Source organism: Suncus etruscus, chromosome X (assembly GCF_024139225.1).
Source record: "Suncus etruscus isolate mSunEtr1 chromosome X, mSunEtr1.pri.cur, whole genome shotgun sequence".
NCBI lineage: Eukaryota > Metazoa > Chordata > Mammalia > Eulipotyphla > Soricidae > Suncus > Suncus etruscus.
Window position 1 is genome coordinate 3,855,017 of NC_064868.1, and position 25,962 is coordinate 3,880,978.

The 25,962-nt window shown below is 40.6% G+C and overlaps 1 protein-coding gene across 2 annotated transcripts in view; it reads right to left on the reverse strand.

The window, feature by feature from the left end:
- PHEX (phosphate regulating endopeptidase X-linked) overlaps window positions 1–25,962 on the reverse strand; it is a 235,341-nt gene that overhangs the window by 96,934 nt on the left and 112,445 nt on the right. For both annotated transcript variants that reach the window (XM_049767418.1, XM_049767420.1), the window contains exon 12: window positions 21,831–21,932. In XM_049767418.1, coding sequence (XP_049623375.1) covers window positions 21,831–21,932 — 102 coding nt within the window. The remainder of the gene's footprint in view (window positions 1–21,830; window positions 21,933–25,962) is intronic.

Consider the following 25,962-nt stretch of genomic DNA (forward strand, 5'->3'; position numbering starts at 1 on the left):
TTAATCAGCTACTTAATCCTCCTCCAATTGTTAATTTACTTATTTAAACAGGAGACAAGTTGGAGATTAACTTAAATAAACATATCCCATTCTCTCATCAGCAGTTCAATTGAACACGAATTGTAGTCATTCTTTCCACTAGAGGTTTAGGCTCCAATATAAAAATTTCTTATTACCTTTATACTTTGGAACCTCCTCCTTTATAAGATGGGGTAGAAAGCAAATGAAAAATTTGGTGAAGTATTCAATCAGGAAAAAGTGAAATGTCATGTCACTTTTCTAGAAGTGGGGGATGCTATGAGACCAATGTTCTTTGCCATTGAATTAGAGGCCTTTAATTCAGGGATTCTCAAAGTTTTATCCTAATACTGACAGATAGCACAAATGTGTACCTACTCATACCTGGGGGGTGAAAATGTCTGAGTTACAACCTAGGAGTCTGTATTATATAAAAAAAAAATACCATAAGATAGGAAGATAGGGTTTCTCAATCAATACTTTTTGTTAATTTGTTTGGTTTTTGTTTTGTTTTGGGGTCACACCCAGCGATGCTCAGGGGTTACTCCTGGCTATGCACTCAAAAATCGCTCCTGGCTTGGGGGACCATATGGGATGCCGGGGGAAATCAAACCGCAGTCGATCTTAGGCTAGCATGTGCAAGGCAGATGCCTTACCGCTTGCACCACCACTCCGGCCCTACAGGGTAGAAAAATTTCCTGCTATTATTTCCAGCCCCAAGGGTTTCTCAATCGTAACATAATTGACATTTGAGCCAAATCATTCTTTATTGGGGAGAGGGCTGCTATCCCGTGTGTTGAGGATTATTTACTTCTAATCACTGGAAGTTAGAAACTCTCTCCCTGCCCAGTTGTGACCAAAATGGTCTCCAGACTATTTACTGTCTCTGTGAGACAATGCCACCTTGGGTTATTAACCACTACTGTCACAGTTATTCACACATGCTCAAGTTTGAGACACACTATGGCATTTGTAAAGACTTCTGAGAATTCACAGCACTGTATTATCCATTACTCCTTAGGCCTTTTACTAATAGTCACTACAATTATGCCATCAGTAACATCTCATTATTTCATTTAGATCACACATACACACACATATATACAAACAATTCAAAAATTATCTAGATGTAATTTCTTATTTTTATTTTTTGAATAATATCTTTATTTAAGCACCGTGATTACAGACATATTTGCAGTTGGGTTTCAGTCATAAAAAGAACATCCCCTTCACCAGTGCAACATTCCCACCACGGATGGACCCATTTTCCTCCTCCCCCACCCCCTACCTGTTTTCGAGACAGGCATTCTACTTCTCTAACTTATTAACACTGTCATGATAGTTGTTAGTGTAGTTATATCTCTAACTGCACTCTTTTTGGTGAGCTTCATATCGTGAGCCAGTCTTTCTAGCCCTCGTCTGTATTGTCTCTGGGCATTATTACAATAATGTCTTTTATTTTTCTTAAAACCCATAGATGAGTAAAACTATTCAGGCTATCTCTCTCCCTTTGACTTATTTCACTCTTGATAATTGTTTCCATGTCCATCCATGTATAGGAAAATTTTATGACTTCATATCTCCTGAAAGTTTCATAGTATTCCATTGTGTATATGTACCACAGTTTCTTTAGCCATCCATCTGTTGAAGGGCATCTTGGTTATTTCCAGTTTCAGGCTACTGTAAATAGCACTGCAATAAATATAAGTGTGCAGAAGGCATTTGCTTTAGGAACTCACAGTTTAATCTAGTTTCTGACCTATTCCACCTAAATTCCAGAATTAGTGGGGCAAAGAATAAATATCAATTGAGCAATGTATTTCAAGTATCAGTAATGACACAAATATACCTTAAGATCACAGCAATATTGAGGTTAAAAGTTTGACTTTTTCTTTCAGTAACTTTGTATAATCTATTTTTAAGTACTTTGAGGCATCTAAAAAGCCACATTAATACAATTACAGTTCACTGAAAAATTAGCATGCACTCCAGTTTGAAAGCTAAAATCAGTCATAGCAAGGTAATATTCCATTTAATTATAAAGATTAATTCAACCTTCATTTATTTATGCTTGTGCTTGGTCTTTTCATTTTTCACAGAACACCAGAGATTCAAATACCATCTGGTAGAATTTCTGCAAAAGTGTCAGGAGCATCTATTAGAGTTTCAGATTTCATCTTAGAATAAGCTGGTTAAAGGACCAGGGAGGGGGGAAAGGAGTAGTGAAGGCACTGGAGAGTCAGTGAACAAATGAGGCTTCCACTTCTCTGGAGGGATGGTATTCCTCACTCTACTTTCTTCTCTGCCACACACCTGCACAGATGTTCCCAAAGAACATTCCTGCCATCTCTGTTTAGGTCTCCTCTAAAAGAGGAAACGATACAAGCAGAGTTAGAAATAGAAAACTAAGAATTATGGATACTGGAGCTTTCAAAATCTTTGTTACATTGTTCTTGGGACTAGAGAGAGAGCATGGTGGTAAGGCGTTTGCCTTTCATGCAGAAGGATGGTGGTTCGAATCCCAGCATTCCATAATGTCCCCTGTGCCTGCTAAGGGCGATTTCTGAGCATAGAGCCAGGAGTAACCCCTGAGTGCTTCCGGGTGTGATCCAAATAAAAAAAAAAATCTTTGTTACATTGTTCTTAATATTTGGCCTTAGTCACATGGTGATTAAGAACAACTACTTTTTTCACTGTAACACCCATTCAATTGTCAACCTTTTACTGGATGATTACTCATCACCAAAAATAAGCATCGCAGACTAGAAAACATATTTTAAAATTTTGATCAATTATACGAATCAAAGATTTTTTTTGAATCAAAGATTTTTTTATAAACATTGTCGGGTTAGTAGCTTTAAGGCTCAAAAATAAAAATTTAATGTAAGTCTCATTGGGAATTTATACTTATTTAACATTTGTTTTCAATACATTAAAAAATTTTGGAATACAGTCCCACAAAATAAGATTTAAAAGATTAATGATAGCTAAACCTTGAAATTTATGTGACAAGATGGCAGCTGAGGTCTTGGGACAGGGAACATTGACAGAGAAAAGTTGATTTAGTGGTGGGAGTGTAAATGTAAGACTCAAATAGTATAACTTTGTAAATCCTGGTTTTTTTATTTTATTTTATTTTATTGTTAAATCCTGGTTTTTTAAATTAAAGATGAAATAAGATCAATGGTGAGCCCAGAATATTCCCATTTAGTAACTAAGTTTGCTGAGACGGAAAAAAAAGGAAGCAACTTTCTCCACAATGAAGTCAATGTCAAAACAAGTTTCTTAACACAGATTAACTCAGCCTTAATTTGACAAGACTTATTTTTTTTTTTTTTTTGGTTTTTGGGCCACACCCTGTGACGCTCAGGGGTTACTCCTGGCTATGCGCTCAGAAGTTGCTCCTGGCTTCCTGGGGGACCATATGGGACGCCGGGGGATCGAACCGCGGTCCGTCCTAGGCTAGCGCAGGCAAGGTAGGCACCTTACCTCCAGCGCCACCGCCCGGCCCCAAGACTTATTTTTAATATATATGTTTATATGATGAATAAAAATGAATTGTACAATATTATTTATTTTTATTTTAATCCAAATGGACAGAATAATTTATCATCTACAGATCACCTTTGTAATAGTAGCTGTTTCCAACATACCAAGATAAATAATATTTTCAGTTTTAAGGACAAGCTGAAAAAATTTTTTTTGGTTTTTGGGTCACACCCAGCAGCGCTCAGAGGTTACTCCTGGCTTTATGCTCAGAAATTGCCCCTATCAGGCACAGGGGACCCTATGGGATGCCTGGATTCGAACCACTGTCCTTCTGCATGAAAGGCAAACGCCTTACCTCCATGCTCTCTCTCTGGCCCCAAGCTAATATTTTTTAATTAAAAATCCACACCAAACCCAAAGTCAATGACAACAGAATAGATACTCAATCTACAACAAGCTGTAAAGTGGACACCAGTTACACTAGTATTCTGGGGGGTAAAGGAGGGAGATATGGGATACATGCTGGGAACAGGGGTGGAGGGAGGACAACACTGGTGGTGGGAATGCCCCTCATTCATTGTTACTATGTACCATAAATATTACTGTGAAAGATTTGTAATGCACCTTGGTCACAATAAAAATGTATTTAAAAAATCCATGTGGGGCCGGAGAGATAGCACAGTGGTAAGGCGTTTGCCTTAAATGCATAAGTACAGTGGTTCAAATCCCGGCATCCCATATGGTCCCCTGAGCCTGCCAGGAGTAATTTCTGAGCATAGAGCCAGGAGTAACCCCTGAGCGCTGCCGGATGTGACCCAAAAACAAACAAACAAACAAACAATAATCCATGATTTATAGCGTTATTTATAGTTGTGGTTTAAACATAAAATACCCATCACCAATTCCACAACCAGTATCAACTTCCCTCCAACAACGTACCCAGGTCCCTTTCCATATCTCCCTCTTCCCAGCCAGCCCTATTGAAAGGTACCTTTTTGAGTTTGGTTGTTAAAGTTTGTGTTTCATAATTTCAGTGTTGACTGAATGTTGATTTGGATATTTATTATTGATTTTACTTTTCTGGGGTTTTTTTGTTTGCTTGTTTGTTTTGGAGCCAAATCTGGCTGTTTATAGGGTTTACTCCTGGATCTAGAATCAGGAATTACTCTTGGAGGGCTCATGGAACCATATGGGATTCCAGGATTTGAACCCAGGTTGGCCATGTGCAAAGCAAATGTCCTACCCACTGTACTATCACTCTGTCCCCAGTTCTGTCTTAACACAGTTGATGTGCCTGGATTTGCTTGCCCCTTAATCCCTCTCCATTATTTTTCATCTTTATCTGCCTCCTCTCTACTCTATTTTTTCCTTCTCCTCCTTGGACTCTGGAGACCAGGGTGAGCGAGGCATATTCCCCTTTAAAGCACTGAATTTCCTCATGCAATTATTCAAGATATCATATAGAAGTGATATGATCCTGTGTTCATTCTTCATTTGACTTGTTTTATTTAACATATTTTCCAGTTCCATCATTGCTGTAGTGAATTGTATGACTGCATCATTCCTTATACCTGTGTAGTATTCCACTGTGTATTAATATTACAATTTCATGATTCATCCACTTGTTGCTGAAAATCAAGGTTGATTCCAAATCACGGCTATTTTTACTGAGTGCTGCAATGTACTTTTAATCTAAAGTTTTATTTGTTCAGTTAGTTGGTTCAAGGATCACCCAGTCAGGTATGATTCTGAGCTGAGAGTTATGGGTCTCTCCCAACAGTACTCAAGGGACGTGATTCTGTCAATTGGACCCATATGCCTGCATGAAAGCCATTTTATTCTAGCCCTTGGAGTCATCTTTCCTGTCCTTTAATTATAATTGTCCAGATATATCCAGAGCTTATTCCTAACTATGTGTTCAGGTATCACTTCTAGCCATGCTCAGGGGACCAAATGCAGTACAAGCAACCTACATGCTATAAGGAGCTCTCTGACTCCCATTAACTATCATGTCTTTGACTCTAAAGTATGTATATCTATATAGTTGGTTTTGAGTTATATCTGGTAGCACACAGTACTTACTCCTGGCTCTGATCTCAGTGTTCAGGGATCACTCCTAGCAGGCTCAAAGAACCAAATGAGGTTCCATGGATTGAACACTGGTTGGTTGCATGCAAGGCAAATGCCCTATCCACTGTACTATCACTCTGGCCCTGCATTAACTACATTTTTAAGAAGTTCTCCATCTCTCCCTAAAAAAATAGTCAAGCCAAAGCCAACAACAATGGAATCAAGAGACCCAAACTTTAACAATCAAAACCGGCAGGCTGGGGACAGGTGTGGTAGCATAGGGTACTCTCTGGGAACATGGTGGAGGGAGATTGACACTCCTGATGGGATTGGCCCTGATTCATTGTATGTCTGAAACCCAAATATGAAGAAATTTGTAAATCACAATGATTACAATAAAATAAAATAAAATTTAAAAAATCAGGTTTTTTTTTTGGTTCTGGAAACTAATGGGACTGAACTTTTATAGATAGTCTCTAATAGACAAAGACATGGCTAAGTGAGGAGATGAAATAAGATACGACAAGAAAGTATTCCTAGTTTAGAAATATCAGTACATCTATTTTTCAGACCAGTCAAGGTAATGAGGTAAATTCACTTTTATTATTAGAAGATTCTAGGGACTGGAGCCCCAGGGAAAGAAAACTGTCCATCTCCTGGATGAGATCCACTGGCAGAAACCACCCTGAGAAATGCAGCATCCCTGGCCTGTAGATTTCTGGCCCTGTCCTTCCCATTTTGAAAAAGAAATAGTCTTTCTTCCTTGTCATCAAGATAAATGAGAGTCACTTTCACTTTTGAAGCAATTAAACTCAAAACTTTTTGAAGCTTAACTCTAATTGACTCTGGGTTTAGAAATGCGGGAATGTGCCAAAGGCAGCAGCCCAGGAACCTTGTACCTTACTCCAGAAGCCCAGGAGGTGAAACATGCACCTTCTGAGCAACGGAACCTTGGTTGCAAATTTGAGTCTGCCAATAATCTGGCAATGTAACCCTACATTAAGTACTATAAAAGTGTGTTATTGGGGACAGTGAAACAACTCAAAGTGTTGGAATGCTGGCTTTGAATGTAGGAGGCCCAGGATCCATCTCTGGTACCACATGTTCTCCCAGAAATTTTAAGAAAAAAATCTAAAACACAAAGCCAGAATAACCCAGGAGCACTGCTGGGTTTTGGCCACAAAATAAAACAAATAAAAAGAATGTACTATCAGTGATATGTAACACTGATGTCTTTCAGTGTGAATTGCATGTTGTTTAGATTCATCAGTGTTCTCTACCTCTCAAAGAATCTCTCAGAGAACCAGAATATCCACCTCTGTCTCCTCAGACCAATTTTCAGAAGTGATTGACAGAAAACAGATAAAGGAAATGCAACCTGAAACCACCTTGACTTTCACTGTTCAGAACTGGTTATTTATTCTGGGATGCCCACGGGCCACATTTGGGAACAAATCCTACTCTGTTTTGATCTACCTCTGAAAAGGCTGTCTAGGGAAGAGAATAAGAAAGGCCATCTACACTCAAGGCAAAGCAATGAGCCACAGCCAAGGGACAGTGTGGGCTGTTTTTAAACAGCAGCCTAAATGTCATCATCAATTATTCATTGTTCAACAAAACCATTGAATAATCTCTTACAAAACCACTTAATTCTTTAGCAAGATGCAACCTAATGAAAGAAAGAAGCAGTAAGGTATTAGTTACAAACTTGAGAGAAGAAAAGCTTTAGGCCATCTTGCCTGGCCAGGACCTATTATAGGCCAAATTTACATAAAGTTTACATTTGCATAAAGTTCTATTGGCACATCACCATAACCAATTATTCACATACAATCAATGGCTGCTTTCATGCTACAAGCAGTAGATTTGCACAAAGTCAGTATATTTCCTCTTTGATATATTACATAAAGTTTGCCAACTTCTCTTCTATCCTCTCCTGACTCAAAGTTTGACCCATGGACTGGGGACTGCTTCAAGTAGGAGTTTCTAGAATCTCAGATCCATAACACATTTACCAAGTGTCTGCATTTGAACAAAATTCCCAGAAGACTGAGGAAGCAGCATTTAGTTTCACATATTTGACCGCTTGCTAGAATTACCTGAGGAATTGGTTTCTTATAATGTCTCATATTCCCTTTTTCTCCTTTTCTTACCCTTTTGTTATAATGATGACCAGAGGTCATATGTGTGTTGCCTGAAGTGCTTGCCAGAGATTCCACACTTAATTATGGTGGTGTTCATATATGTTGTTGTGGTACTTGCCAGGGGTTGGATATTTGTATTGCAGTACTCATAGTATTTAGCTGTGCAACACTGGAGAACACAGTTTCCTATAACATCAAGGATCAAACCACAGATCACTGGGATCACACTTAGGATGGTGTGCCCAGCCTTAGGCTTAAAGGGTAAATATTCTACCACTGAGCCATCCCTGAACCCCAGGAATGATTTGGAGACGACACCTGGTGGAGCTCAGGACTTATTCATGGCTCTGAGCTCAGGAATCATTCTTGTCAAGGCACAGGGCTGGAATCCAGGCCAACTATGTGCAAGACAAGCAACCTACTTGCTATACTACGTCTCTAATGCCAAAACATTTTTTAAACAGATGACTTGGATCTAAGTTGATTGCACACTTGAAATTCTGCAAGAGCTTTTGTTTACTTTTGCTTTTGGTCCACACCCAGTGATGTTCAGGCTTTTCTCCTGTTTATATACTCGGGAATCACTCCTGCTGGGGATTAAGGAACCATGTGGTATGCTGCAGTATCAAACCCAGGTCAGCCTGAGCACCCTACCCACTATACTTACTATTTCTCCAGTCATGCAGGAGCTTTTTGATTCCACAGAGGAAAGCTTCCCAAAGTCCAGTGATTCTGCCCACTGTAGGATGTTCAAATAATCTAAGGGTGTGGGGTGAAATTGGGTACAACTTTCCAAGGCACTGAGTGGTGATTTTCTTCTCTTTGAAATAGGAATGTAGATCACCTTAAGTTTGGGAACCTCTGGATGGAAACTTCCAACTTCTACCTTCCTAGCAAAGTTTTGAAGAGCCACCCAGAGCTCTCATGAAATGCTAAGAAACTCACTATGGCAATCATTGTTTAGGAGGGTCTGGGAGAGAGTAGAAGGGATAACAGAAAATATCTTTCATCCTCTAACTTATTATTTCCAAATTTTTCTCTCATAACCTCATTTATTTGTAACTAAGTTTTCAGGAAAATCAGAAATTGCTTCGAAGAACATAGAGTATTTCCTTAGAAAATGACTTATTATAGATCTAAACAAACTCCTGTGCTCAACTTTAACTTGAATTTTCAAAAGCTGAAAAGCAGCTGCTAATAATTCTATAACATATGAATTCCTTTATAATTTAACATAAGACTCAACCAAAGACTTTGTTCTGCATCTGATACACAATCTTGGAATTGTCCTTGACTGCACTGTCTGACAGAACAGATTCATCAGCCTCATCAGTTTTATTCACACAAGTAGCTGTGAGGAGGAACTTGTCAGCCTACATGGTGACTGGCAGTGCTAGGAACATAAGAATAGAACAAAGGTGACAAAGCTGTTACCTTTTACCTTATGAAGATTATATCCTTTACCTTGGAAAGACTAAGAGCAAGGTATGGCCTTTTCCAGTGCCAGGAGTCTTTGGTTATAAAGTACAGGAAATCAGAGTAATGCATGTCTTTACTGCAAATTTATTAAGAAAAGTTTGTTCAATTTTAATTTATTAAAATGTATTAAATCTATAAATTATTCGAAATAAAATTTATATAAATTTATTATTAAAATGTAGGTTATTTAAATTAAAATTTCATATTAAAATATTAAATGTATACATATTTATTGAATTGATTACAATTTGTTGCAAGTTTATTAAGAAAATTTCATACATTTTAGGAAAGTATTTGTCTAGTAGAATGTATTTTCTTTTTTCCCACCCTCAAGGATATTTTTATTCCTTATGACTCAATCTAGTTCTCTACACTAAAACCTAGTAGAAATTGCTTACAACTATCTAGAAATGTAGCAATGCCTAAGGTCAAGTTCTTTCACCATCACAATAGTAATAAGATGGACTTAAATAGTTCTGCCATGTTCTATGTGTCTAATGAATGGTCTTTTGAGCTAAGGGGAAAATACCAGTCAATAATAAGAAACCTAATCAACCACATAGATTTTTTTAAACTAATGGCATGGTGAAAAGTTAAAGACAGGAGATTTTTTTTTCTGGAACCATAAGGAAAGACTCTATCCTAGGTTCCATCCTAGGATCTGCTCAAAAACCAAGATTACTAATAACAGAGGAATGACTACAACAACTGTGACAGAGCAGAACCTCTGGATCCTTAAAGAAAGACTCTATCCTAGACTTCCTAAGGTCTGTGTAAATACCAGGACTCTAATTATAGAGGACTGATTCTGATAGCCACACTGAGCAGAATGTTTCCTGGCATCATAAAAAGACCTTGGGGTTTGGCAATGAGCACATTCAGAGCCTGTAGTTGTTCCCATGACAGTATGCTTCAAGGGTTGAGAAACCGTGTATCTCCTAGGCCAAGGGAATTCCTTTTCTAATTCCCTCCAACACTTACTGTACCTGCCACACCAGGCCCTCCTTTTTTCTATTCTTTTTTTTAGTTGTGTTTTTTGTCATTGCTTGTTTTGGTTAGGTTTTTTTTTCCTTTTTCTTTCTTCTTTTAAATCTATCTTTATAGCTTCTAGACGGGCTCCTCTCAGCTTTTTTTTTTCTTTCTTTTTCCAACAGAACCACAGAACTTGAATCATCTTGTTCTGCCTCAAAATTGAGGGGGAAAAAGTGGGTGGTACCAGGAGCAAACATTCACATGAACATTGAGTGGAAACAAAAAGTGATTATGCCTAAACACCAAACCTAAAGTCAACAACAACAGAATCAAGATAACCCATCAAGCTATACACAGAGGGGACCTATTACACTAGCAGTCCAGGGGATAAGGGAGGTGGTATACGATGCATGCTGGGGACAGTAGTGGAGGGAGGACAACACTGGTGGTGGGAATGGCCCTAGTGCACTGTCACTGTGTACATTAAATTATTAACGGTGAAAGACTTATAATTCACATTGGTCACAATAAAAATATTAGAAAAAATAGTTCAAAATTCTCTAGCATAACCCACAAAATATTAACAAAGGTGACAGGGAAAGGACCAGTTTCTATTTCTCAAGATGACTGCCAAATGCCTACCCTCCCTGTACGCACACACAACTCTTTGGGTTAAGAGATGGAATTTTCTTCTGCATTTGAAAAGTACTAGTGTTGGTCCTAGATTTGATGGTGGGGAAGCAGCTGGAGAGATAGCACAGTGGTAGGGCGTTTGCCTTGCACGGAACCGACCCAGGATAAAAGGTGGTTTGAATCTCAGTATCCCATATGGTCCCCAGAGCCTGCCAGGAGCAACTTCTGACCACAGAGCCAGGTGTATCTCCTGGGCGCTGCTGGCTGTGCCCTCCCCCAAGAAAAGAAAACAAACAAAGCAACACAATAAATATGCTGGGACTGGGACTTCTGAATAAAAGCCCCACAGCTTTTGCTTCCAATCTCTTGGAGCCTGTAGTTAGTCCGTTAGAGTACCATGCTAGTCCCTGAAAAGGCCACATGGGAACCATCGAGGTGCAAAACACAGGAGTGGCAAAGCCATCTAGGATGTCTATCCATCCACAGTCACCAACTGACTGTTAATGCATGGGGCTCAGAAGAGCTTCTTACCTGAGCACTGTCTAAACCTAAAAACCACAAGAAAACATAAAATAGTTGCAACCATGAGCCAACAAGTTTGATGGTGGTTTGTTATACAGCAATATCTCTATATGGTATGAACAACGACCACCACAGTTGGTGAGTTATTTCCATCTGAGTCAAGAATATTAAAACTCTGGCAATTAACAGATCCAGAATAAACACAAATAGCACAGAATACCAAATTCCTTCATGAACAGTCAATCACCAATAAAGTCCATCTTTTAAAAAAAAGAAATTTGAGTCAGTAGAAAGACCTAGGAGATAATATTCAAAATTAAAATGAAAGTTTATTTAGCAAAGTTGGGGATGCTTCTATCAAAATATTTTGTTCATGCCCTTTCTTCCAAGCACTGATTCCTCTGATTTTTCTAATCCCCAATCTTTACCTTTCGTTCCAGGTCTCTTTCACTCTTTCTTCTCTTAATATGGGATAGTTTGGTTCATAAGTGAGAGACTGTCAGAAAGGGATTTGCCATTATACCCTCAGCCTGTCTTTGCCTGGCTAAATTAGGGTCTAGAAACTGACAACGTAGAACACAGGGTTAAATACAATTTCTCTCTTAACCCATTTGCCACTATCTGCCTGTCTGGCCCTCAGGTTATTAATGGAACTGACATTTCCACACAACTGACCGAGCAGGACCAGCAGCCAGATAAGAGAGGAGCCACTGACAGCAGCCGACTCAACCCCAGAGATAGCTGATCAGCAGTATCCTGGCCATTAATTTCATCTTCAGCCAAAGAGGAAGAGCCTCACAAAACATATACTAGGAACTCAACATTCCTAATAGACTCTTTCACCCATGAAATTAAAAATCAATATATAAAAACATATTCTTTTTAGGAAACTAAATATGTGTTTTAAGTGAATTCCTTACCAACTCAATTAGGATTTGGATTAAGTAGTAAAGAGAGTGGTTAAAGTGGAAACGAGAGAGACAGGCACCACTCTCACTCTCTACATACATATATACATACATACATACATATATACATACATACATACATACATAAACACACACAATCTGACTAAGTAAGAGTTAGAGCAGATCTGTTTGGTTGTTAGTTACATAGGCAACCTGCTGGTTATTGTAGAGCTGATATGATTGGCTGTTATCTAGGCAATCTGGTTAGTTGTTGTAGAGCTGTTCTGATTGGTCATTATCTAGACAATCTGGTCATTTTGTGACCACTCATGTTTATAACATAAATTCTCAAAAATAAGTAATAAAAGCAGTAAAGCCATATATGCAGCATTCTTCAGACTTAGGTACAAACAAAACAAAGGAAGAGACAAAGTAATACAAGCAAATGTTAGCAGTGGTTTTATTTAGGTGATGGAGTTAGTGATTATTATTTTTCTACTTTTATATTTGATATTGCACATTTTATTTCATTGCAGAGATTTTCATGCTAAAATTAAAATATTAAAGATAAAAATATACCCTTTTCAAAGGCCAGATTCGTCAACTAAAGCTAAATGGATTTTAGGAAGAAAATCTCTGGGTCTTAGGATAAATGTCTCACTCAGCTGTTGTGTGCCAGTCTTGCCAGTGTGGGGCAGGAATGCCTGGTGCCACCATAAAGTGTGTCAACACCAGCACGTAATAACCATCTGTGCAAATACAGCAACCAAATGCACTTGAGCACAAATAAAATGTGTGTGCCCCCCCCCCAAAATTGGAAAGCAATGACAACGATGAGAAGGGAGAAATTTGTTCTTTTTTTGTTAGCAGCAGTTTTGTGGACTGACTCCTTGCTCTTAGTTCACTTCTGGTCAGGTTCAGGGACTCTATGCAGTGCTAGGGATCAAACCCAGGCTTACCTTTCCCTACTGTACTATCTGGCTATTTCTTAATAATTTTTAAAATTTTTAAATGTGAAGTTCTGGGTGTGTGTATATTTGTACATTAAAAGTCAATTTTTATATAGTTAATCTTAACAGCTCTGATGAAATTTTTTTTAGATGACCAAAATTTGACTATAAATTCATTATGAACCAATGATGACATGGCTGAGAAGGAAAGAGAACCATAAAATCAATGTTACGTTACTTAATAATTTTGTATACAAAACAAAGACAAATAATATCCCCACGGTGCTGTGTCAGTTGGACTGTATCTCCAATATTGTGTTCAGTTTTGAACTTGAGCTTTAAAAGGTGTTGTGAGTGGAAAAATAGTGAGCAGGACAAGGTATCAGAGCACTGCATATACGTGCCCACACTAATCAGAAGAATATGGGTGGGGGAACTCATTGAGTGCAACCTCCTCAGTCCTCTCCTATCAGAGTTTCTGATTCTATAGATACGGAATAGGGCCAAGAGTCTGTATTTGTAGGTAGTCTCTACAAAATAACATTGATGTCAGCATTCCCTATATTCCTGCTTTGATGCCCATTGACACAGTGGCTAAAAGTTCAGTTTCTGGAGCCAGAGAGATAGCATGGAGGCAGGGTATTTGCCTTGCATGCAGAAGGATGGTGGTTTGAATCCCGGCATCCCATATGGGATATGAGCCTGCATCTCATATGAGCATCCCATATGAGTCTGCCAGAAGTGATTTCTAAGCATAGTCAGAAGTAACCCCTGAGCACTGCCAGGTGTGACCCCCCCCCCAAAAAAAAAGTTGTTTCTGAGCTCCTTTGCCTGGATGAAGGCCATTTCTCCTACCACATAGCCTTGAGCAAGCTTCCTTGTCCTTTCTGGGTTTCAGTTCTCTCATCTGTAAACTGGAATCACTTGACTTGACCTACTCATGTGGATATTATCACATTGAGGAAGTCAGTAATTTGTAAAGCATCTAAAACATAAGGTTGATGTTGCATAGATTCTAGTAGGCCTGGAACACAATGTTTCTTAATTTAATGAGGAATACGAGAGTCATTTCATTTGAAACTGAAAGATATTTAAGTACTAAGTACTAAGTACATTTATGTAAAAATATTTCTCACTTTTCCAGGATGCAGACATGAAATCAAGGAGTAGAAGTGAGCAAGAAGGGCTGGAGTGATAGTACGGTTGTGTGTGGTGCTCCAGCATCCAATATGAGCCCACCAGGAGTAAGTCAATTCTTCAGTGCAGAATTAGCACTGCCAGATGTGAGCCCCTTCAAAAAAAAGTAAGCAACCAGCAGCCTTTGGATCTGTATGAGGAAGGGCCCTGTGGACAGAATATCCAGGGATCTGTATTCTGATCTGGGAGGACTGGTGAAATGGGAATTCCTACAAGGTATGACACAGGAGCCAGAAAGTACACTTCATACTCCTCACAAGCTATATAACACTGTACATACATAACCACATGTGTCAATCAGTAAGGAGCCCCCATCTGCACTACTGGTCCCAATTTACAGCCTCAGTATGTCATGGGCTATGCCATATCCGAGTGTCCAAGCATTCTCTAAGCCATAATATACTGGAGGTCAAGGGAGGTAGAAGCCTCAGGTACCATCAGGACTGCTGTTTTTGTTTGTTTGTCCATGTAAAGAAATACATCAGAGGGGGAGTAATGAGTGGATTTTTTCCTAAAGGAACTGGGTAGACCAACTACATTTGAGGAAACTCTTAGCACCATGACAAAATCATTGTGCACATCTCAGAATGTCATTTATGGGCATGTATCCATGCTGTATGTATGTATCCATACATGACTGAGTGGATTTTTTCCTAAAGGAACTGGGTAGACCAACTACATTTGAGGAAACTCTTAGAACCATGAAAAAATCATTGTGCACATCTCAGAATGTCATTTATGGGCATGTATCCATGCTAACTAACCTGGCTCTCTGAAACAGGACAGGGTGCAAGTACTGTCCAGCTATGTTCCAACAAGTCCTCTAGGTGGTGCTGAGGCACCTGAAGTATGAGAACCCATGACCTACAACATCATTTAAAGTGCTATTCTTCAGCCTGTGGTCAACATTGGTCTGAGGAAACTTCCAGGCAGTCTGTCAAAGAATTTTGGGTCTCTAATGCCTCAGTACTAATCTCTCCATTGTAGACCATTGGGGATCAGAGTAGTCACTCCCAAGCAGTCACACACCACACAGGGACAGGCTGTGGTTCTATGTCTAGGCAAGCCTTCTCTATGATCTCTCCAATCTCTACTCTCCATTGAGTCCAGTGAGGAAGAGGAAAAACAAGTATGGTGAGAGTGTGATAGAGACAAGAAATCAGAGGTACAAGATAGCACCACACCTGAGCCAGAGGTCCTGAGAGCCAGATCAGGGGAGAGATGCAAAAAGTCCTTGTGTGATCTTGGGCCAGCAGTGGGGTAAACAAGTAAATGCAGGTTCTGGGAGGTACTGTGTCTTTTGAGCAGTTAAACAAACACACCAGAATGTGCAACAGAAGATAGTTTAACACAAGTCTTTTCTTTCCTTCTCTTCGACAAAACATGAGGAATACATAAGAGCTGTTGTTCTATCCACAGCATCTGATATGGTTCTCTGAGTACCACCAGGAGTAATTCCTGGGTTCAGAACCAAAAGCAACCCCTGAGCATCACCAGGTATGGACCCCCCCAAAATAAAGAAACATAAGATGAAGAATGTAGCAAGAAAGAGGCAGATAGATGCAGAGTTTCTGAGATTAGCAAGGAAGGAAGGACCTGAAGGTGCTGGCATTGAGGAAGGGTCCCCCATACCCCACCACAGCATGGGCCCACTTCTTAGCATCCTCCCTGGATTTCTGGTCTCCCCCATATAACTAATGCTTCTTTCCTTCTGTCTCCTGACCTTGTCACTTTTGTGCTGTCCAAAGACTGTAAGAATCCATGCAGGAAGGAGCATCCCAGTTCCTCCTCTCTGGACCTGTAGCTCCAGCTCTAGTATCTGGTGCATTGGTGCTGTTCTGAAAGTGGCCATAGAACTGAATTGGCTGAAGAGGTGCTGGCATACAGATGTAGTGAAGTGTGTTGTCCACTTCCAGGGCAAGAGCACCCAGCCCAGGGTTTACTCCTTCTTAAAAACACCCCAGATGCAGATCCCACTCAAGGATTTGAGCTCCAGCAGTTCCCAGCAGGGTGGAGCTGGAGGTGAAAGAAATGGGGGCCAGAGATGGAGCTTGGTGGTAAGCTTTGCGCATGTGCATCCCTGAGTTCAATCTCCAGGACAAGAAGAAACAAAAACAGGATAAGAGATCAAAAAAGATGAGACTGGTAGATGACTGAGGAAGTAAACAGAAGCCAAGAGTCAATGAAGATGATATTCTGGCAGCTGGTCTTCCTGTGTTAGTGACTATGCACAGGTTTATGGGCAACATGTGCTCAAGCAAGGAAGGGCTACAGCATAGTGCCCAGTATCTATATTTACTTCCAAGACCTATGAGCAAATAGGGCTGCCAATTTCCATGCTAAATAAAAACACATAACACTGGAAATGCAGCTACTGGCAGCTAGAAGTTGATAGGTTTGCACTGAAAATAATAATAATAATAGAAAAGGCAGTGCTCCACCTGGGTGAGCCAGAAATTTGGATCTCTAACAAGTTCCCAGATGAGGTTGCTGGACATAAAACCATTCTGGAGAACCCCTGAGCAGCATACCAACACAGCTGGTGCAGAATCAGATATCTGGGGGAAAGTCAACATTGCAGTTTGGCCAGAGTTTGAAGATGAAGAAAATCTTAGAATGTGACCACCATCTCTGACTCTCTATCAAAAATATTTTGAGGTGAAGAGAATTGAGTAGAAATCCCGATAAGAAACGCTCAGTCATGCCCCAGTTTTTCTAAAAGCAGAATAGAAAATTTCAAGACTGTCTCTCTTCTCCCCACTATCACAAAGGACAAAGGGAATTTCCTGGACACAATGCAGTCCCTATCACCTGAATGATAGCACCCAAAGAATACACTACAGACTGTCTGGCTTGGCACTACCACTAATATTCTCTATATTTCCTTTATGACAATCTGCACCCCTAAAAATCTAAAATCACTTTCCTCATTTTCTAGTATCCCTACAAATGTGTTGTCTTTTGTTGTAGATCCCAAGTAAGCTGGGATTCTAAGATATCTCTTTCAAGTTACTAATTTCTCTGAGTTTCTTCTTACATGTATGTGTGAGAGACACATGCTAATTAAATTGTTGGTTGTTCTTTTCATAAGCATGTTTCTTTTTAGAAAGACCCTAGTCAAAAACTCAGGCAGTTCAATGAAAGATTCTGTTTTCTCCCAAACACACAGAGCCAAAGAAGTCGGAAGAAGTGGGCGGTATTTTCATTTGGCCTGCTGTGTGAAATCTCTTCCCACCTCTCCTATATCTTAGATGTGGGACTTACAGACCTGTAGCAACAGAATCCTTCTGCAGACTTCCCAGGAAACCTCTGTGCATACTGTGGTCAAGGTCAAATTACGCTGGTCTATGCAGGTCTTTATCTAGGAGATCTATCTAGGTTTTCAGCTCTGAGAGTGATCAGCTAGCATAGGTCCCAGAGGCAATATCGATAAGTGTCTCAAAAGGATCCAGTTTTTGATACCAGGATAGAATCTTGCTGGGCATCAGCTGAGTGCTAGAAGCAGCCACTCCACACCAGACATGGAGCTCACCAACAGAAACCCTGCTCCTGTCAGCAGGGTACTCAAAAGCAGTGCTCCATCACTTCTCGTCATGCCTAAGTATCATTAGGCAATGACCTTGAGACCCTCCTGCTCTACTCCAGAAAAAGACCGGTCTTTGTGAAGACACACCATGAAGTCACTCTATGGCCTCATACTAATTCGACAGCTATGATAACTGGTAAAATAACAGGCCTCTGTCCTCTGCTTCTTGTTTATTATTAAAGCACATATTTGCAGGGAATATTCAATCCTAACTAAAAGCTGGTGCCAGTTTCACCATACTAAATTGAGGCCCATATATGTATGTTTCACTCCACAAAATCCTTCTGGATCTCTTAAGAGGTGAGAGGAGAAAGGAAAGAAGATAGAGACACCAAGCCGGTCCTCCACAGGACTAGAGACATTCTCATATTGTCTTTTATAGTCACCAGCCTTGGCTAAGAATACAATCAAACTACATCTCCTACAACAAAGCTACAATGCCCACACTTATGTTTTGAGACCAAGACCATTGCCACAAAAGTCACTGCCCTATTGCCACTTAGGAGGTGGGTCACTTGGGACAGCTGAGGTCAACACTCCCTAAGAGGCCCTTTAATTAGCTTCAGTCCTGAGCTACACAGTGAGGAAAAGAAAAGCTTCTCCCCCCTTCACAAATCAGAACATTTTTTCAGCTTTCCCAATGGGTTGCCAAGTGACTCAGCATTGGACCTGTGTAGGCACTATTATTGATGAGAAATCTTCTGCCTGGGTGATATACTGCATACAACACATGCCCAAAGAACAGTGCCAAGTCATACCAGGAAAAACAGGCGAATTATTCACTCCACTTTGAAGGCAGACAAATCCCATCTTAATGCAGGGGCTACTCAGTATCAGAAAGACAAAGCCCTGGGATCGACTGAGATTTCCATCGATGATTCAAGGAATTATTAGGCAGAGATTCGCCTTTCTTGTTGACTATTAAAAGGCAATCAAATTGAGGACATCAGAGAAAAAGGGCAAGAAAAAAAATAATTTTTTGAAAACAACTCTAGAGCAGAAAGCTGCATGCAAAGCATTCAGTGCACCGACCATGGTCTTTGTGAGTGTTACGAGCTCCACCCAGCGGTCCTTTTCAGAAGTGCGTCCATTTAAATGGTGCTGAGGGTGAAAAGGGACATATTCTGGGGTCTGGGTCAGACCAGCTTAGAGAACTGCTGGAAATCTTTGGACAACATTCCTCTTTCTCGCTCTTCATACAATAAAATTCTCTTAACTCTAAAAGGCGGGCTAGACACGGGGGACCTGACAAGAAGCAGTAGAACAACCGTCTTTGATCTTCGCACCTGTCGAAGAGTTTCTGGCAGGTTGAACTCAGCTTAAAGAAAGTGGAGTGTTCAAAGAGCATTAGTAGAAGAAAAGGGCTCTCACTGAAAGAAAGTATAACACAAGAGAGTAACTAGGTGGCAAAAACGAACATGTCTGGTAGTAGAAAGACTGAGACTTCGCCTCCTTCCAGAATGACTCAAAGGCTACTTGCCTAGAAGGTCTGACTACAAGACAGCTACTTCTTTATGCAGTCACACGGTCCCAATACAAATTCCACCTCTTGCAAAGATCTGACTGCCCCAGAGCATTCTGTTGCTGCCCATCCATTAGCCACAAGCATGCAGTTCTCACCCCTGTGCACTGTTTCACACCAGTGGCCCTCGGCCCACAGATGCAAAACTCCTAAAAGCAATGGGTGCTCCACGGTCCAGTGCAAGATGCATCCAATTCCAGATAGCAGAGGCCAGCTTGGCTAATAAATGAGCCTCCATAAGCAACAATATGCCGATGCCCAAAGTCTATGCTACCATCTGGGGAGCTTCTCGTGCCAGCTTGCATGCTCCTACCTTCATCAGCCTGTGCCTTCCATGACTTAAGGCAGCTTTGACAGATTCTCAGGAGAAAAAGAAAATCCAATGCACCCTTTGTCGTTCTCTAACACCCACACACACAAATTCATTTCAATGAGACTGAGCCTTCCAGACCACATCTTGATTTGTATTTATTTATTTTTTTGGAAAATAGACCTAATTTATTTTATAGCAGGTTAAAATCAAAGCAAAACTAATGAGAGAAGAGCTTCCCCTGTGCTCACAGTCCCAGTATCCGTCTCCCCAACCAAGAAAGAATATTTGCTACAGTCAGTGAATCTGTCCTGACTCATCATTATCTCCAAGAATCACAAGTATCTGTTAGGAATCCCTTTCGGTTTTCTTTCAGTTTATGGGTTTGGACAAATGTGTTATCAACAATCACAGTATTAACTGAATATTTCTATTGCCCTAAGGGTCCTCCTTTCCTTCATTCCTTGACCAGGTGGTGAACATATCTGTGCTCAGCATGACTCTCTGAGTCTGCCCAACCAGTGTTTCCAAGACCATCTCAGTCTAAGCATCACCAAGGACATTGGTGAACAGCACACAGACATTAGGTACACCCTCTATCTACTAAATCAGGCCTGGCTAGGAAGGATCATTGCAGCAGATTGCTCTCATCAGGAAAGCTTCCCCCTACAAAAACTTTTGTCAGGAAAAGATGGGCCCGGAGAGATAGCACAGCGGTGTTTGCCTTGCAAGCAGCCAATCCAGGACCAAAGGTGGTTGGTTCGAATCCCGGTGTCCCATATGGTCCCCTGTGACTGCCAGGAGCTATTTCTGAGCAGACAGCCAGGAGTAACCCCTGAGCACCGCCGGGTGTGACCCAAAAACCAAAAAAAAAAAAAGAAAAAGAATGTTCCAGGACTGGAGAGATACGAGAGTGGATAGGAAAGGCACTTGCCTTGCAAGTGGTCAACCCAAATTTGATCCTGGGCATCCCCAATGGTTCTCCAAGCACTGCCAGGAGCGGTTCCTAAGTGCCAATCCAGTAGTAAGCCCTACCAAGTGTAGCCTAAACCCCTCACAAAAAGAGAAGAAACATTCTCAATCTTCAAATGCTCCCAGCCACAGAACTGCACCCATGAGGAATGTGCTGTGAAAAATGTCAAGAAATTGGTGGCTGGAGTGATAGCACAGCGGGGAAGGAGTTTTCCTTGCAGACAGCCAACCACGGTTTAATTCCTGGCATCCCACAAAATCCCCCTGAGATTGCTGGGAGTAAATTCTGAGCATAGAACCAGAAATTAATCCCCGAGCACCATTGAATGTGGCCCAAAATAATAAAAGAAAGAAAATTCAAGATGGCTCCCATTCTTATTTTGAACCATTGTAGATACGAATACTTCTCTTGCTGCCTCCCTCTTTTACCTTGAGACATATGACCAGAAACGTTTACAAGGCTGAGCAAGTATCTACTTCTTTTCGGAAATATTTTTTTGATTCCAACACAGTGATTTATGACTGGCCTGCAGTTGAAAAGTATGCCCTTTGGAGTAATTGTGCAAAATGATGGGCTGGGAAGTCAATGGGATTGGTCACAGGAAATGCTTTTCCTGCAGGCATTTGCATGCAAGGAGCACAGAGCAGAAGGACACACAGCCAATATGGGTTTTTCTCCTGAGCGCCTGGAGGGCTCCTCTGCCAGCTGCTCCCCATGGCTCCCTGCTGCTGTGCATTCTGCCAGAGCCAATGATGGTTGATGGCAAAAATTCTCTGGGCAACAGGCCACCTTGCTCTTACAGACATCAATTAGAAAAGAAGGGAAAACTGAATTACAAGATGCTGAAAAATGCAGTCAGGACAAGAAAAAGTCAGATCTTATTTTCTCTTCACTGCTGTTGATGAAATCTATGCATTTATCCAAACAGATGCCTAACCCTGAGCCCACTTGGACGCAATAGCTCAGTCACTATCAAAATCAACTACACCCACCAATGTTCAGCATGAAAATGTAGGAAATCCAGAAGCATGTATTTTCCATACAAAGGAATCCTTACCTTCTCTTTGGCTTTCCTTTTGGTCTCTGCATCCATCCACTCATTTTCTTTCTCCAGCATGTCAATAAAGGCCCAGCGTACACCCTCAATCAATTCCTTCATCTGCAAGAAAATTCCCAGTGATACAGGTCAAATCTAAAAAGTTTTAGTCAAGGTTTCCAGGCCAAACCTAGCTTGCATGAAAACAAATTTAATATTAAAATAAGGATTAAAAGATTCCTGTGCACTCATCTCCATGCGCTAAGTGTACCTCATTTCTTATTAAAAATGTCCTCTGACCACCAATAGCAGTTCCTTGACACAAGGACAATTTGGTTGACATCAGGAAACTAGATCAGTGATTAGGGGTGTCCGTGTTGCAGATAGACTTAAGTTAATACTGCAGCATAGCACTGACACCTTGAACATCACTGAGTGAAGCCCTGGAGACCCCCCAGGCACTACCAAATGTGGCACTGGTGATCTAAGTGGTTCCAGAAGTTATAGAAATAACTACACTAACAATTTCATGACAATGTCAATGAGAGAGAGAACTAGAATGCCTGTCTTAAATATAGGCAGGGGGTGGGAAAGTAAGGAAATGGTGGGCATTGGTGGTTGGAATGTTGCACTGGTGAAGGGGGGTATTCTTTTTATGACAGAAACCAACTACAATCATGTTTGCAATCACATTGTTTAATTTTTTATTTTTATTATTTTATTTGTTTTTTATTTTTAAAAATAAACTAAAATTTTAATTCACCCCCCCAAAAAAAAAAAACCAAAATGCCAAGCACTAAACTATCTGGCCTGGTTGGTTAAGTGTCACTGAAAGTGATCTTGATAATATTTAGGTGCTCTCCCTTAAAAAAGAGTAATTTAATAGCCCAATTATAAAAAATATGAGAGGTATGTATATCATCATAGATAATGACTCTGAACTTCCTTGGAAGGTAGTCAGCTATTTCAGAACATGGCAAGAGCACCAAAGACATGCTGGGATTTTAGAGAAGCAAATGAGTCAATCACTGGGTGAGAAAGGTAAGTAGAGAAACTATAAGGAAGAGTCAGAACCCCATTACCAATCAGCTTAGATCAGAAGCTTGGTTCATCCGAAACCCATGGCAAGTGCATAAGCCAAAGCATTGGCAGTTCCCAACCTTCTTCACCCTCTTCTCCCTAAACCCTCTCAATTCAGAAAAATTTTGTGTCATTTCAAATCAAAATCAGTAGGGTCTAATTTATATCTAACCAAAACTTATTTTTCAAGTATTACAATGGTCAGAGGTCACCCAAGACTTGTGGGTTCTAGAGGACACTCATGACTTGTGGGTTCATAGAGTGGAAGGTCGGGGAAAACTGCTATTTAGCTTCAGAGTAGTTCAGAAAGCAATTTTGATGGGTGGTCCCCAAAATTCTTTTCTCCACAAGAGATACTTCTATTTCCTTAATGGGACATTCAAGAAAAAGGAAATACTGGCATTAAGTTTGGCACTAAATTTACATTTCCATTGGAGATAATAGAGTTGCATGTAGATTCATTTTTAGTATTAATTTTGAAGGCAAGAATTTTCTATGTTTCCTTGAATTGTTGGCATGATGCTCAAAATAATTTTTTTCTGTTTAATAAGTTTTCATCTCTGTTTTCAGTTCAATAACAGTTGTAAAGGAACCAGAACTGTAAATCAGTGGGCTGGGTTCCATCGTATGTAAATAAGAACAAACAGCAGATGGAAGAGGGCGGGGGGGGGGGTGTCACAGCTATTTCTTCTCAACTTAGTAAAAACATTAAGAGAAATCTCAATTTGGGGTTTGGGACATGAAAAAATATGAAATGACAGAAGAGTAAGGGTCACTCAATATAATTCTCTCAGTGGTTTTTAACATGTCCACATGCATGGATTGAGGGAGGGCTTTTTTGTTTTTAAACTTTATTGATTAATTGATTGATTGGTTTCTGGACCATACCCAGTGGTGCTCAGGGGTTACTCCTGGCTCTGCACTCAGAATTCGGCCCTGGCAGGCTGGGAGACCATATGAGAAGCTGGGAATCAAACTGGTTCCCTCCCAGGTGGGCTGTATGCAAAGTAAATGCCCTACTATTGTGCTATCTCTCTAGCCCCTGGAGGAGTGCTTTAAACTTTGAACCTCAGGACATCAAGTCAGTCATGTTCCGGGTCTAGGTACTGTGAAGGGATTCTAATGTCATGCAAAGTGGAGCCCCAACTTTGACAAATAAGAAAACCAGCTCTTGAAACTACAGAAGATTAGAGGCAGGACCCAACCACAGCACTAAAAGATTGTCAGAGCTCAGACTTCTAGGAGTAACAGAGGAAACTGCTTTAAGTTATCACAGGGAAATGCCAAAGAAGTTGAAGGGAACCAAGAGAAAAACACAAGTCATGACTTCAAATAGAACCCCCACAGGAGAACACATGTTAATACAGGAAGTCCTCAGGGACTAGATCTTTTGTCTGTGCAGTCACCAGCACCCCATGCCTTTACAACCTCATCATTTCACAATATACATCAGCCCACCCATAACCATCACCTAAAAAAATAAATAATAGGGCCAGGGATTTAGCTCAAGGACTAGAGTACATGCTCTGCATGCAGTAGGCTCAGGTTTCATCCTCTGCATTGTTTCCCCAAGCAAAAATAAGAGTGATCCTTGAGCAAGACAACATTAGTAATGCCTGAATGCCACGGGTATGTATCCCTAAATCCAAAAAGGGAAAAAAATAGAGAACTAAACTAAAATGGGGGGAGAAATAGAAAAATACTAGGGGTAGGGAATGAGTTCAATAGTAGTGTGTGTGCTTTTATAGATAAGAGAAAGAAGGGTAAGAGAAGGAACCAGGGAGAAAAAATATTCTCAAATAAAGTAGGAACAGTTAAGGTGGAAGGTAGACCAATTTGATATTCAGTGAGAAAATCAATAGAGCTAGATAATTAATTTTATGCAGGGAGGTAAGAATGGGGGAGAGAATCAGATTAATATTTAATAAAACCAGGGGATTAATTTTATGTAGAAAAGTGAGAAACGAGGATGTTGGGGAGTAATTATTAATTCCAGTGGAACCAGGTGCTAAATTTGATGTGGGGAGATGAAGAGAGTGAGGGAGATTCATGTTAAATCCAGTCATGAGGGGTAGACAAGTAAGCAAACCTTTGAGCCAAAATAAGACAGAAATTGCATACCTCAGTTCTTGGAAATGCTCAGAGAACTATGTACCATCCTGGGAATGAAACGTGTGAGGAAAAAAGTGCCAATTGCCTTAACTTCATTATTATCTCTATTGCCCTGCCAGCATTTTGCACAGCAAGAAATGTTGGAACAGAAAGAGGGTTGGGAACAGGGTGAACAGTGTATGGAAAATAGAGCCTCAATTTGGATAACCTAGGGGAGCACTTTTTCAGGGAAATAATCGAGGGAGGGCTGTTTGAGTGGATCCCTGTTTGTTTCTTTTGCTCTTGGGGGTGACTGTTGAACAGGTGCATGGTAGGACTGTACCTAAATAGCAGTGGAAAGTCAATGGTCAGAAAACCAAAGGGTAAATCCACCCTGGATTTAGGTGTAGCTACCTGAGACCCGCCCATTTCTGGGAGGGGTCTTGGGAACCAGATATTATGTGTAACCTTACCTGCAAGACCCCTCCCATTCCAGGGAGTGGTCTTGGAAGGTTATATAAGGCCTTTGACCCAGGGAATTGGGGCCCCTTTTGGTCTTTGACCAGCATGGAGGTCAAAGGGAAGATGGCTGACAGGAGTTAAGATGCAGGGCTAGCTAAGAATGACTGAATGCTTAAAAGGTTATGATATAGGCCACACATGTGGTGGATAGGGCATGAATAAAGTTGATGCTTCCTGATGCCTGTCTCTGGTTGAGTCTGATTCCACCTTTCACCTAAACCTGGGACCCGCCAGCTGAATGGGGATTGCGGAGCCACGTGGCTTGGGATGGCAGAGAAAAATCCCTCCATCCATCCTTCTCCATCCACCACCATCGTTAATTATTTAATACAACACCAAAGTTCTAATTTTTTTATATGGGCTCAACACAAGACACTACCAAAGATGACATAGAGATGGTAAGTTAGCAACATAACTCCCCAGTATACATCACCAAGGAAATGCCAATCCAGACAACCAT